At 36.4% G+C, this 14,980-nt stretch overlaps 1 protein-coding gene across 1 annotated transcript in view; it reads left to right on the top strand.

The window, feature by feature from the left end:
- The window catches only part of DNAH12 (dynein axonemal heavy chain 12), a 203,106-nt gene that overhangs the window by 121,732 nt on the left and 66,394 nt on the right, over nt 1-14,980 (top strand). Inside the window, exons 44-47 of the mRNA XM_058561687.1 lie at nt 4,997-5,158; nt 9,355-9,549; nt 12,718-12,851; nt 14,187-14,349. Coding sequence (XP_058417670.1) covers nt 4,997-5,158; nt 9,355-9,549; nt 12,718-12,851; nt 14,187-14,349 — 654 coding nt within the window. The remainder of the gene's footprint in view (nt 1-4,996; nt 5,159-9,354; nt 9,550-12,717; nt 12,852-14,186; nt 14,350-14,980) is intronic.

Here is a 14,980-nt window from a genome sequence, read left to right as displayed (position 1 = left end):
TACCCATTTCTTCTAGGTTATACAATTTGTTGGCATACAATTGTTAATAGTATTCTCTTATAATTCTTTTTAATTTCTGTGGCATGCATTGTAATGTCCCCTCTTTCATTTCTGATTTTAGTTATTTGAGTCTTCTCTCTTTTTTTCTTAATCTAGCTAAGGTTTTACCAATTTTGTTGATATTTTCAAAAAATCAATTCTAATTTCCATTGATTTTCTATTCTCTATTTCATTTACTTCTGCTCTAATCTTTATTATTTCCTTCCTTCTGCTAGCTTTGGGTTTAGTTTGTTCATCTTTTTCTAGTTCCATAAGGCGTAAAATTAGGTTGTTGAGTTGAGATCTTCTTTTTTTAACGTAAGCATTTGCAAATATAAACTTCCCTCTTAACACTGCTTTTGCTGCATCCCATAAGTTTTATATCTTGGATTTTCATTTTCATTTGTTTCAAGAAATTTTCTAATTCTCCTTGTGATTTCTTCTTTGACCTATTGGTTGTTTAAGGGTATATTGTTTAGTCCCCATGTATTTGTGGATTTTCCAGTTTTCCTTCTGCTATTGATTTCTAGTTTCATTCCATTGTGATCAGAAAAGATGTTTGATATGACTTCAGTCTTCTTAAATTTGTTAAGACTTGTTTTGTGTCCTAACATGTGATTTATCTTGGAGAATGTTTTATGTGTGCTTAGGAAGAATGTGTATTCTGCTGTTGTTTGGTGGAGTGTTCTGTATATACCTGTTAGGTCCAGTTGGTCTACAGTGTTGCTCAAATTCTCTATTTCCTTGTTGATCTCCTGTTTAGTTGTTCTGTCCCTTATTGAAAATGGGATATTGAAGTCTCCTACTATTGTGTTGCTGTCTATTTCTCCCTTTAATTCTGTCAACGTTTGCTTTATATATTTAGGAGCTCTGCTGTTTGGTACATAAATATTTATAATTGTTATATCTTCCTGATAAATTAACTCTTTTATTATTATATGTTTCTTGTCTCTTGTGACAGTTTTTGACTTAAAGTCTATTTTGTCTGATATTAGTGTAGCCACCTTGCTCTCTTTTGGTTACCACTTGCATGGAACATCTTTCCAATCCTTTTACTTTGAGCCTATGTGTGTCCTTTGGTCTAAGGTGAGTCTCTTATAGGCAGCACATCATTGGATCCTGTTTTTTTATCCATTCAGCCAATCTATGTCTTTTGATTGCAGAATTTAATCTATTTACACTTAAAGTAATTGCTGATAGGAAAGGAATACTAATGACATTTTGTTACTTGTTTTCTGTATGTTTTATAGCTTTTTTTGTCCCTCATTTCCTCTCTTACTGCCTTCCTTTGTGTTTTGTTGATTATTTGTAATGACATGCATTTATTCCCTTCTCATTTCCTTTTGTGTATATTCCAAAGATATTTTCTTTGTGGGTACCATTGTGATTACATAATACATCTTAAAGTATGACAACCTATTTTAAACTGATAACTTTAATCACATATAAAAACTCTACTTATTTACATCTGCCCCCCCTTTATGTTATTGATATCACAAGTTACATCTTTATTGATTGTGTACCCATTAACATAGATTTATAGGAGTTTTTTTGTGCTTTTGTCTTTTAGATTCTATACAAGAACTAAAAGTGGATTTATACACCAAAATTACAATAATATAGAATTCTATGTTTGTCCATATATTTACCTTTACTGGAGAACTTTATACTTTTGTATGGCTTTGTGTTGCTGTCTAGCATCCTTTTGTTTTAACTTGAAGGACTCTCTTTAGCATTTCTTGAAGGGCAGGTCTAGTGGTAATGAATTCTCTCAGCTTTTTTTCTATCTAAGAAGGTCTTAATTTATTTATTTTTGAAGGATAGTTTTTCCAGATACAGTATCCTTGGTCGACAGTATTTTTCTTTCAGCACTTTGAATATGTCATTCCATTCCCTTCTTGCCTGCAAGGTTTCTGCTGAGAAATATGCTGCTAATCTTATGGAAGCTCCCTTGTATATGATAAGCAGTTTTTCTCTTGCTGCTTTCAAGATTCTCTCTTTGTCTTGGACTTTCAACAGTTTGATTATATGTCTTGGTGTGTGGGTCTATTTGGGTTTATCCTAGTTGGAGTTTGTTGAGCTTCTTGAATTTGTGTGTCCATTTCTACCCTCAGATTTGAGAAGTCTTTAGCCATTATTTATTCAAATAAGTTCTCTGCCCCTTTCTCTCTCTCTTCTCCTTCTGGTACTCCCATAATGCATATATTGGTTCATTTAATCGTATCCCCTAAGTCCCTTAGGCTCTGTTCACTTTTCTTCATTCATTTTTCCTTTTGCTCCTCTGACTCAATGATTTCAAATGACCTGTCTTTAGGTTCACTGACTTTTTCTTCTGCCTGATCATATCTGCTGTTGAACCTCTCTAGAGAATTTTTCTGTTCAGTTATTGTATTTTTCAGCTCCAGAATTTCTGCTTAGTTATTTTTTATAGTTTCTATCTCTTTGTTGATAATCCCATTTTGTTCAGGAATTATTATCCTGATTTCCTTTAGTTGTCTATATGTATTCTCTTTTAGCTTTTTAAGACAGCTATTTTAAATTTCTTTTCAGGCAGTTCATAAATATGTTTCTTTAGAGTTAGTTTCTGGAGCTACTTTTTCTTATTTGATTGGGCCATGTTTCCCTGTCTCTTTGTATGCCTTCTGATCTTTTGTTGAGTTTTGAGCAGTTGAAAACTGCCACCTCTCCCAGTCTTTATGGACTGGCTTCATGATGAGGGAAAACCTCACCAATCAGCATGGCTAGAGGTTCTGGGACTTCTTAGAACTTTTCTGAGCATGCATCTTCTTTGGGGTTGTGTATGTACTTTTATTCTAGCATATACAGGTGCTTTTGGCACCTGAATTTCCTGTTTATTCTCAGGAGCTTTTGGCTTTGGTTTCTGTTCTATTCCTCTGCCCCTAATCTCTTGCTCCCCATGGCACCTTCCCATGGAACTTCAGAGTCTCTGCTACTCCATTGTGCTGGGGGACTTGCCTCTGTTTTTGGTGGCCTCCAACCTCATAGCCAAACTAGGACCTGTTCCCATCAGTGCCCTGAGTCAAGAAAGACAGAAATCAGTCCCTCAGGCAGCCCCCAGACAAACCAGAATGCCAGATGCAAATTCTCCTCTATTCCTTCTGTGCTGAGGGAAAAGCTAGGAATTGATGCTATTCTCCCCATTGTATTACTCTATGCTGGGGGTGGGAGGCTAGGGTGAGAAAAATGCAATGAATTCTCTTATTCTCCTTCCATTGTCTCTTCTCTGTTTTACTTGCAGGGATGCTGTGGCCCCTTAACTAGTTTCTAGAGTTCTCACAGAGGTATTTTGGTCTGTACATTGCTAATTTGGTGTCTCCATGGGAGAATGAGAGCCCAGAACTTCTAGTCTGTCACTTTGCTGATGTCACTCCATAGTTTCTTCATCTGTAAAATTTAGATAATACCACCTATTTCATAGGTTATTATGTTTAAATTATACAATGTATGTAAAGTTCTTGTAATATCTCTGGCATATAGTTAGTATTTTGAAAATGTTAACTCTGTTTTTCTATTTGGAAACAGTTTCACACATTGTATGTTTGCATATGACTTTTAAATATAGCAATGCTTATGGAAAAGAGTTAAATCTGTTTATTTATACTGTATTTTTCTATAATATTAATAATTATAAAAAGAAACACTATAAAAATAATTATAAACCTGACATGATTAGATATAATACTTCTTTAAAAGCTAGCTTCCCTAGTTTTGATGATGGAAAATTATTTCTAGGAACACAACAGCCTTCATATTGGAAGATGGCTTTAAATGGAAAAAAGACATAGTTTATATAATATTAAAACTCAAAATTTATTTAAATGATATTATTTATTTAAAAGATATGACTTTGAAATAGAGTTTTATTTTAAAAATTATTTGCAGAAGTAGTAATGCTGTTTTCACTTGAAATATATCCAGTGGTATGCTGACAAATGTTTAACAACCAACTCTCCAGGGGGTAGAGGGGAACCTCTGATTTGTAGATTTGCCAATTTCTGTGGTGTAAAAATTCCCACCATGGATAATTTAAAGTTATCAACATGATGTCACTGAAAACAGAGGTGAGAAGAGTTATATGTTTGAACACCCTTACATGATATTTTACTGTATAGATACAACAGATTTAAATAACCACCATAGCATAGTAAGGAAGTGATGAGATTTATGTATATGCTACCTTTGTTTTTAATATAATTTATTTAATTATAAGTTTATATAATTTAATTTTTAATGCTGGCTGTATTTAACAATCTGCTCACAAGTTCTTGAAATTTTAACAATCAGTTCTAACATCCTAAAAATGTCAGCTCCAGCATACCACTGAGTCCATAACTTTATATTCGTTGGGAATCTTTGGTTGCAATTGACAAAACAAAACAAAGCCAGCTCAAACTAGCATAAGCAAGAGATGGAGCTATTGGCTTACATGACTAAAGAGTCCAGAAGTAGATAGGCATTTGACATGGCTGAATTTAAAGGCTCAAATTAAGTCCTCAGTAATTACTCTTTCTGTCTCCTGGCTCTGCTCTCCTTCATTTGTCTTCCTTCTTGAGCAGACTCATTCCATGAGGCAATACAGTTGGCCCCTAGCAGTTCTAGATTATTGGCCTTTATATCCTCCATCTCAGAATGACAGAGATTCTTTCTACTTTCAAGTGCATCTCAGTCCCTGAAGTAAGACTGTGATTGGGCCCTCTTAAATCATATGCTCTCCTCTGAATCAATGACTATGTCTAGGGGCTTGGGAAACTCTACCAGTTGGAGTCTTTCACCCAGGGGACGGGAGAAATGAAGGCCCTGATTGACAGCCCCACCAGAAGTGGGAGGAGGTACTACTCTAAAATTGGATCTTGTTATTGTAAGAAGGCGAAAGGGAGGGAAAGCAAAAACAACAGATTCCACCACATTCTGCTTATAAGTATATTTTTATTTTAAGGTTCTATTAAGGAATGTGGGAATGAGGGGCCAGAAGACAGTCTTTCTAATTACGGACACTCAGATTAAAGAGGAAGCTTTTCTAGAGGATATTGACAGTGTACTCAATACCGGAGAAGTACCTAACATTTTTGCAGCTGATGAAAAACAAGAAGTGATGGAGGTAAATGCTTTTTAGGGAGTGCTACTCCCAGCACAGAAATTTTCTTACCTTGAAACTTTTTCTCTGCTCTTCAAGATAAATATAGCTTGTGCAGTGTATTTTGGTAATTAAAAACTTAAAATATATCTTTTTTTTTTTCTGTGAGGAAGATCAGCCCTGAGCTAACATCCATGCCAGTCCTCCTCTTTTTGCTGAGGAAGACCGGCTCTGAGCTAACATCTATTGCCAATCCTCCTCCTTTTTTTCTCCAAAGCCCCAGTAGATAGTTGTATGTTGTAGTTGCATATCCTTCTAGTTGCTGTTTGTGTGTCGCCGCCTCAGCATGGCCGGAGAAGTGGTGCGTAGGTGCATGCCCAGGATCCAAACCCGGGCTGCCAGTAGCGGAGCGCATGCACTTAACCGCTAAGCCACAGGGCTGGCCCCTAAAATATATCATTTTAATACATTGTTTTTTGAATTTTAAATTGCTTCTATTATAGTTATGAGACAGAATTTTTTTATTCATGTTTTAATAGTTTATAACGTGAAATTTTTGGTTGTACATTTTTGTTTGTCCATCACCATATACATGTCTCCCTTCACCTCTTGTGCCCACCCCCTACCCCCATTGCCCCTGGTAACCACCATACAGTTTTCTCGAGACAGAATTTTTATTTTATAATTCCTTTTTTCATGATGATGGATGTTTAATCTGTTTGATCTTATTTAGCATGTTTTTTGAGTGATTAGACATTTTAAATCATGTCTTAGAGTTACAGTAATATGAGAAGACATAGCTTTAAAACACTACCTGATTAGCTTTTATGGTTTACCACTGGTTAGTAAATTTTTGAAAAGCCTTAATAAAAATACTTGTCTTGGGGCCGGCCCCATGGCTTAGCGGTTAAGTGCGCTTGCTCTGCTGCTGGCGGCCCGGGTTTGGATCCCGGGCGCGTACCGACTCACTGCTTCTCCGGCCATGCTGAGGCCGCATTCCACATACAGCAACTAGAAAGACGTGCAGCTATGACGTACAACTATCTACTGGCGCTTTGGTGGAAAAAGTAAATAAATAAAATTAAAAAAAAATACTTGTCTTAACAATTCTGATATATCAGACAGTCATGCTTTGTGATTTAATTGACAAAAAATATAATTGTGAAGCACACAGTATTTCAGATGTCCTGTCCTTGGTCCCCCATTTCTAAGATCTTCCCACACAAGATCTCTGCTAGTAATTTCCTCTTTCTTGTTACCATAGCTACTTTTACCCACAGAGTATATTACTCACACTTGGATGCTTCATTCCAGCCTCCAGTGATAGGGTTGTTGTGAGGTCTGAAATCAAATGAAATAAAGCACTTATGGAGTGTCAGGCACTTAGAAAGTCCTTAGTAAATGGTACCATTACCAGTTCATAGCCTGAGGTGGAGAAGGAGAAAAGGAAAAAAAAGATCCCAAGTTTTCGGCTTTTATCTGGCGATGTCAAGAATGTGGCCAAAGCTGCTGAAGAATAGTGATTGTCCTAATTCATAGGATAAATTCATCACCCATACTCCCATCCAAGGAATAATCAGCCACCTTTGGAGAGTGGGATTTCCTAAGCTTTGCTAGATTTCTTGCTCACTTTAGCTATTGTTTATCTTTTCTTCTCGTCACTTTGCTACAAAACTTTTGCATTGCTTCACTGCTATTTTATGGTATGATCCACCAGTGGCCTTAAGAATTTTCCTTCATATTCCAGCCAAGCCTAGGAACACCATATCAATTTATCCACAAGGAAATAGCTGTGGCCAGAATTCAGGGGTTCTGAAATGCATCCCTGTTTCTGCTTCCTTTATACTGAATTTTTAAAATATAAAAGGTAATATGAAAGAAGTTCTATTATTTTCTTTCTATACTCTGCACCATCCTGTACATCCCACCTTGAAGACCATGCCTTGGACTTCGCTTATTTCATCCCTCTGACAGAGAATGTACTTTAAACCTCACTCTTGATAACTGACCTCTATAGCTTGGCCCTGGCACTGCCTAGAAGGCACCTTTTATTGACTCAGCACATCTCTCTGACTTGCATCAGAGTTCCAGCCTCAGACCTCCGTTTCCAGATTACGTTTTCCTACTCTCCCCTTTGCACTCCTTGCAGAATTAAATTATTGCACTGTCTTGCTCAATGTAGCAGTGACTTCTTATTTACTACATTTAGTGATATTTTCTCAGTTCCTTTTTAAAATTCTCATTCATTTTTGACATAATTCATCATTTCTTCTTTTAAACTCTGCTTTCCCTGACTGCTGTGAAATTTCACTCAGTTTGTTTCATATCTCCCTAATTACTTCTTCAGTAACTCCTCTTTTTCTTGCTCCCCAGAAACAGTCCTGCTCCCAAAGTATATGTGTGTGCAAGGGGGTATTACTCTGTCCTACAGACAGCTTATCCACTCTAGAAGCATTAATTATTATTTCTGTATAAATAAGTCTTATATTTATATTGCCATCCTGGTCCTGTCTTGAATTCTTGTTCTACGGTTACAGCCATGTATTACCTTTCCCTATGTGAATGTCCCACTATTAACTCAGACTTAATGCAGGTAGACCATCTAAACATAATTTCATAGACTGACACTGATTATAATAATTATAATTTGATAATTACTGTCAGAATGTATATAAAGAGTTAATTTACAGTTTTCCATGGATATAGCTATCATATAAAGCAGAACATATCTATATAGTAGAGAATTCTTTTAGAACTAAATTTATTGAAGTAACAACAGAAATTATATGATCATTGTAAGCACTCCCTATATCTGCTATCAAAAAAATTTTAGATCTATTTATAAGATAATTTCTTGACTATGGAACCTTTTGTGCTCTGAACAAGGAGACAGGGAGGATATAAAATAAAAGCTAACAGGTACTTACCTATATGGCAAGAACTATTCTAAGTGTTCACATAATAACTCATTTGATCCCTCAACAACCCTCTGATGTAGGTACTCTTTTCCTCAGTTTACAGATGAGGAAAGTAAGTTACAGAGAGGTTAAATAACTTGCCCCAAGGTCACATAAGTAATATGCTGCAAGCTGGGATTTGAATTCAAGAAGTTTGGTTCCAGAACCATCATGCCTAACCTCTTGTAAAATGCCATTCTCATATACAGATATACAAAAAACGAAAATTAAAAGTGACCCATAATCTCATTACCAAACAACTCTATTGACATTTTTTAAAAATAAGAATGTTATAAGAATAATGTTAGAGAATTTAAATGGCATAAGCATGTCCAAAATAAAAAAAAAAAGAATGATATAAACCAAGAAAAATGTCCAAAATAAAAAATGAAAGCTTCCCTCTCACACTCTCCCTTAAGTCCATCTCACCAAAAGTAACCACAATTAATAGTTGTTCATTATTGCTTCCATAAAAAGGTGTGCATGTGGGGCTGGCCCGGTAATGTAGTGGTTAGGTTTGCGCGCTCTGCTTCGGCAGCCTAGGGTTTGCAGTTTCGGATCCCAGGCGTGGACCTACGCACCACTCATCAAGCCACGCTGTGGCGGCCTCCCATATATTAAAAAAATGGAGGAAGATGGGCACAGATGTTAGCTCAGGGCCAAATCTTCCTCAGCAAAAAGAAGAAGATTGGTAACAGATGTTAGCTCAGGGCTAGTCTTCCTCACACACACAAAAAATGATGTGCATGTACTCACACATATGCACCTATATATTTTTAATTTAACAAAGAGGATCATATTATACATACTTTGCACACTTTGAGTTTTTTTCACTTACTTTATCTTGCTGATCTTGCCATAGCACATAAATTGATATACCTCATAATTTTTAACAGTTGTGTAAAATTACAATATATGGATGTGTTATGTTTTTAACTGGATGCTTTAGTTGTTTAGATTGTTTTCCTCTTAAAAACAATGTTGAATTGTAGTCCTATACATATATCTTGGTGAACTTTTTGTGAGTATCTTTATAAGTTAAATTCTTGGCAGATATTGTTTTTAAATTAAGGAATTATGGTGTTGGAAGAAGTCTTCTAAGTACAAAATATATGAAAGCCATTCTATTGATATAAAAACAAAAATTTAAAGATATTTACAAGGGGAGTAATAAAAATTCTTAAAATTCCAATATTTACTAATCTCATTACCAGCTTATCTATTTTTTTATTTACGAGCTTTTTATTTTTTGATATTCTCTAGGGTGTTCGTCCTGTAGCTCAGGCTGGCAATAAACACAATGAACTTAGTCCCTTAGCCCTGTTTGCTTTCTTTGTGAATCGTTGCAAAGATAATCTTCATGTTGTAGTGGCCTTTAGCCCCATTGGAGATGCCTTTCGAAATCGCTTGAGACAATTCCCATCCCTCATCAATTGCTGTACCATTGACTGGTTTCAGGTTTGTAATTTTTTTGTTTGCGGGGGGAGGCAACTAAATCTTTTGGAATTTTACTGAACTCGTACTCAATCTACATTAATATACATTCAGTGTTTCTTGATCACTTATTCTAATAACAGGCATAGTGTTTGGTGCCAGGGATTGATAAGACTATGTGACGCCCATAAGGAGCTCACACTCTAGACTAGAAGACAGAAAAGGCAGTCAGCAAATGAACAGTCACGATTATATAAAAGAGCCATAATCTTGGTGTGCAAAGGTGTGCTTATTAAGACAGTGAATCTCTGAAGTATGAAAATGAATTAGTTACATAGAGGAGGGGTGTATTAGGAACCAATAGAATGTATTACGTATATATCTGTGAAACTCAGAAAGTGGGTGTAAATCACGATGTGTCACATGATCAGGAAGGCACTGACTTTTTGTATAGATCTCTAGTCTCCAAAGTATACACTTTTTGTATAGATCTCTAGTCTCCTGGTATACACTTACCAGGGTGCCAAAACAACTCAGGGAATAAAGGAAGGAATTATTGGAATATTCGTTTTTGTATGAAATATTTCATATATCTTTACTCAGTTTCTGTGTCAAAAGCCATGTGTCATAGACGGTATGCAGAGTACCCTGAGGGATTCCTGCAATGAACTGAAAATTGAAGATATAAGGCAGTTATAAGTGGATAGTAAGAGAATGGCATAAACTAGCATGAGCTAGCTTGAGCTCTGTGTCAGCCACATCATGAGGCAAAAACAATGACTACTTAACAAGATCTGACAAGACGTTGGTAAAAACAAATTTACGAAGGCTATTTGGAATATGGATTTATGTCGACTGTTTAAACAATAAACTTTATCCCCAGAGTATATCATGCCTTGCAATATTAGCTTATGATGACATAGGAGATACTATTGGTTACCTATCAACAGCCATTTTCTCTCCACTCCATCCTTGCTGACAGAATTCTAATTTTGTTTGGGAAATCACCCCCCATGTAGCCATGTATCACAGGGATTGTTTCCTGGTTGGTCTAGGTCAATATTGGTGCTCTCATGCCTCTTATGATTGATTGGTTTATGCATGAGCCTATTTATGACCCATTCCTTGCCAGTGGGTCCTGAGTTAAAGTTTGCTGGGGAGCTTCGGGGAAAAGTTTTTTTCTAAAAAGAGTTAAATGGTAGGAAAAGGGCCTTTTCTGTCTGTCACCCTTGTTGCTTGAGGATGTAATGTCCATAGCTGCAGCAGTCATTTTGCCACTGTGATGGGACAAACCCAAGATTGAAATAAAGTGCAGTGAGAATGGTAGACCAAAAAGATGGAAAGAACTGGATCCTTGATGACATGGTTGAGCTTCTATATTAAACAACTCTGGAAATACTCTGCTCCTGAACTTCTCATACACAATGCTACGTTGCCTTTGTTTGAAGACACAATAAGACTAGTTTTTCTCACTTTAGCCATAAACATTCTAACTGCTACAGAAAGTATTAAACCTTCATGATTAGCAGGATAATTAAAAATGAAGCACTCAGAAAATAAAGATAAACCTTTGTAATGTTTTTGATGATGTATAAGTCATATGACACTTGTTCTGGCATTTTACAAAAATTTACTGATCTTAATAATAAGTCTTTAGAAGCCTCTTTTGAGGTTTAAAAAATATATTAGTACAATAATACATTTACAATAGGAAATATGCATAAATTGGCATTCTTACTGATGGAGTGTTTGATCAAAAAAGTTTGAATTTCACTAGAATAGAGGGCTAGATGCTGAAAAAATTGATCTTAAAATGCATATTGTCTGCTTCAAAGGAAAAAAATTACAAGCATCTTGTTGAATCTAAATGAAAGGAAATTTGGAAAATACTCTAATGAGCAGGTGAAAATTAATTAGTCATTTAACATAAATTATTTCCTGGAATAAATATTTATTGGTATGTGCTGTTTAAGGCACTGAAGATAACAGCAGTAAGAAAAACAGTCTTTGCTTTCATAGATTTTACATTTTAGTGGCAGGGGAGACAGACAATAAGCAAATGAACAAATTAATGTATGTCAGGTATTGGTAAGTGCTAAGGCGAAAACTCAGGATAAGGGAAAGAGTAATGAGGGAAGGAATGCTGTTTTAGAAAGAGTTCTCCGCGAAGACCTTGATAAGTTGGCATTTGCGTGGCGATGTGAAGGAGTGAACCTTGAAATCTAGGTGAGGAGGGTTCTAATGAGAGGCAACAGCAAGTTTAAAGCCCCAGAGGCAGGAGCATGCTTGGCATATTCCAGGAAAAGCAAAGGAACCATTTCACTGAGATGGGGAAGACTGGAGAAGAAGCTAATTTGTGAGGAAGAAAATCAAAAGTTCAGCTTTGGATGTTATAACAGTTAGGAGTTGTGATGGGCTGTTAGTAACAGAAACCCAAACTAAAGACGTAGGGGTTTTTTCTCTCATGTGAAAAAATCTGAAGGGAAGTAGACTGAGGCTTTTGTGGCTTAACAAATTCATCAGAATCCCAAGTTCTTTCTTCTTTACTGTCCTTAGCCTATGGCTTCCACCCTCACTCATCTTATGGTCTAAGGTAGCTACTGGAGCTCCAATTTTCACATCTGTGTTCCAGGCAAGAAGTAGAATGATGAAAAGTAGGGCAAAAAGGACACATGCCAGGTGTATGTAACCCTCTAAAGAGTCTTTGCTGAAGTCCCCACCCAACAACTGCTTATATGTCATTATCCACTCTGAATTGCAAGGAAGTCTAGGAAATCTAATCTTTTAGCTGGGCATATTGCTATCTAGAATAAAGTTGGAGTCCTAAGGAAAAGGGGCTGATAGGTATTAGGTGGGCAGCTAGCAGCCTCTGCCATTGTCATGCTAAATTTGGGATGCCTACTAGAGGTCCAAGTGGAAGAATTAGGAAAGCAGTGTAGTATATCTTCGATATGTAAAATTTCGTTGACTTTTCTCTATATCATGTTATCTTCAATTTTAGTATATAAAAATATTTATTAGATTTTTCATAGGTTTACTTTTGACCTCAATCCCCCTAATTCTATTTTCCCCATTAAAGTTTTAATTTTCTCAACTCCAAATTCTTCTTGCATAGGAAGACACTTAATTTATATAGTTGGAGTTGGACTACTCTTCTTAAATTTCATAAGTTTTTCTTTTTCTTCTTTTTAGCCATGGCCCGAAGATGCCCTTGAACTTGTAGCTGTGAAATTCTTAGAAACACTGGAGCTTACTAAGGTTGAAAGACGAGAGATAGTTCTAATCTGCAAACACTTTCACGCTTCCGTTATGGATCTTTCAGAAAGGTTAATATTAATAATTTTTAAAGTGACAATAATGCCTTGTATTTTAAATCATCTCTTTTTGTGAAAGCCCAAAATTTTAATAGGATGTCTATGTCTTCTAAATCTCTCTGATCATTTAATTAGTTAAGACCCGCAGCTTGCAAGTAATAGAAAGCTACTTGATTTAGGTTTAACAAAAAGGGGGAATTTATTATAAAGATACAGAGGTGTTTTGGAAAGCTCAAGGGAAGGAATACAGCTGGATCTCAGATGTGGCTGGAAGCAGGAGTTAGGAAGCCACCCTAAATCTGGAAATGCTTTTTCTCTGTTTCTCCTCCCTGTTCCGCTCTGGGCATCTGCTTTCTTCCTGCTCTTTGCAGACTGAATTTTCTACTTCCCAGTGCACATGGAGAAACTGGCTGCCTTTCGATTCTCAAGTTTACTTCTTGCAATTCCAGCTATAGGCAGAGACTGATTGGCTATTTCCAGCTCTATATTCCAGATTTATTCCAAAATATGATTAGTCTAATTTGTATCTAGTGCCCAACCCTGGTCTGATTGGCTGTGGTTAGGGTGGCAAGTTTTATAGAACAAATATTGCTGCTGGGGCACTGGATGGAAGTTCTCAGATAAGGGGTGCTAGTTGTTGGGCTGTGGATACCTCAAAAGTATCTGTTTTACTTCTGTTCATCTCTGAGATCCTCATTTCAGAAGTGTATAAACCCAAGTGCTCATAGGAGCTCTGAGATCCTCATTTCAATGGTGCGTAAACCCAAGTGCCTATCCAGAGTCACACGGCCAGCTAGCATGGTTGGCTTGGACAGCTGCACCACGCAGTGGGCTCTATTCTGCATACTTGCCGTGGAAATATCATTGCTTCCATTGTTTCCATGTGTATGTGTAGTAGTCTTGTACTTCTGGTCACACCCTGTTCAGCCGACATGTGACGCACATGTGCGAGGAATGACTTGTCCTTGCTGTCCTATCTGCAGTCCCCTGTCCTACTGCACTCGCCTAGTTTACACAATATCTTGGATCCCTTAGGGTTAGATCCTCCTGGCTTATGAAACGTGTAAAAAGGCCTATATCTTTCTTGCTATAGTTCACCTATCTTACACATCTTTGTTGATTTGTGCTTTTTAAATATATCATTGCTATTTGATATTTTGCAGACAAGAAATTAGGATGTAGTTATGTGTAGAATTCTAGAATTTTATAAAGTTCAAGTACTCAGCAGCTTCTAAGTAAAATTAACCTTTATTCTTAAATATCTGTTGTTAATGCTATGTTGAATTTACCTCTTACTTTGTGAAACCCATTACTTATAGTAAGATATGTTATCTGCCTCTCTTTTAGGTTCTTGCATGAGTTAGGACGACATAACTATGTTACTGCTACTTCTTATCTTGAACTTATTGCCTCATTTCGACAGCTTTTGACTAAGAGGCGACAAGCTGTCATGGAAGCAAAACAGCGATATGTGAATGGGCTTGACAAGTTAGCTTTTGCTGAGTCTCAGGTAAATTTGATGAACTGCTCCAAATGGTAATATATAATGGGAAATATAAGAAATAATAACAACAAAAGCTACAACTTATTGAGAATATATTATGTGCCAGGCACTGTGTTATGTGCTTCACATGGAGTCCTTCAATTATTCCTCATCATAACTCCATGAGGTAGACACTTTTATGATTCTCATTTTACAGATGAGTAAAGTGAGTTTTAGAGAAATTCACTAAGTTGCCCAGACCACGCAGACTCAAATACATCTTGTTTTATTCTTAATTTTTTGGCATTTGGAGAGAATATAATAAGTCTGTGTTGACTTATTAAATGAGTCAAGTGCTAGTAATACTTATAAGCATTGGTTCAATATAAGCAACAGAGGTTTGGGTGGTCCATATGCATTGTATACCATGCATATAGTATAATAGACATATCCTGAGCTGACACCTTCTTTTCTATCTGCATTTCTTCCATGGGTGCAACTGCATTCTCCCACTGCCCTGTCATATACTCAAGAAAGAGAAAGTCTTTTGTAAAGAAAACTGGCCACACTCTCATGGGTTTTGTTTATCATGTAAAGAACTGGAAGAAAAAGTTAAGATTTTCTGCCCCAATACCTTATAATATGTTTAAGTTTCAAT

Source organism: Diceros bicornis, chromosome 2 (assembly GCF_020826845.1).
Source record: "Diceros bicornis minor isolate mBicDic1 chromosome 2, mDicBic1.mat.cur, whole genome shotgun sequence".
Lineage (NCBI taxonomy): Eukaryota > Metazoa > Chordata > Mammalia > Perissodactyla > Rhinocerotidae > Diceros > Diceros bicornis.
This window is presented reverse-complemented; position numbering and strand designations above follow the sequence as displayed.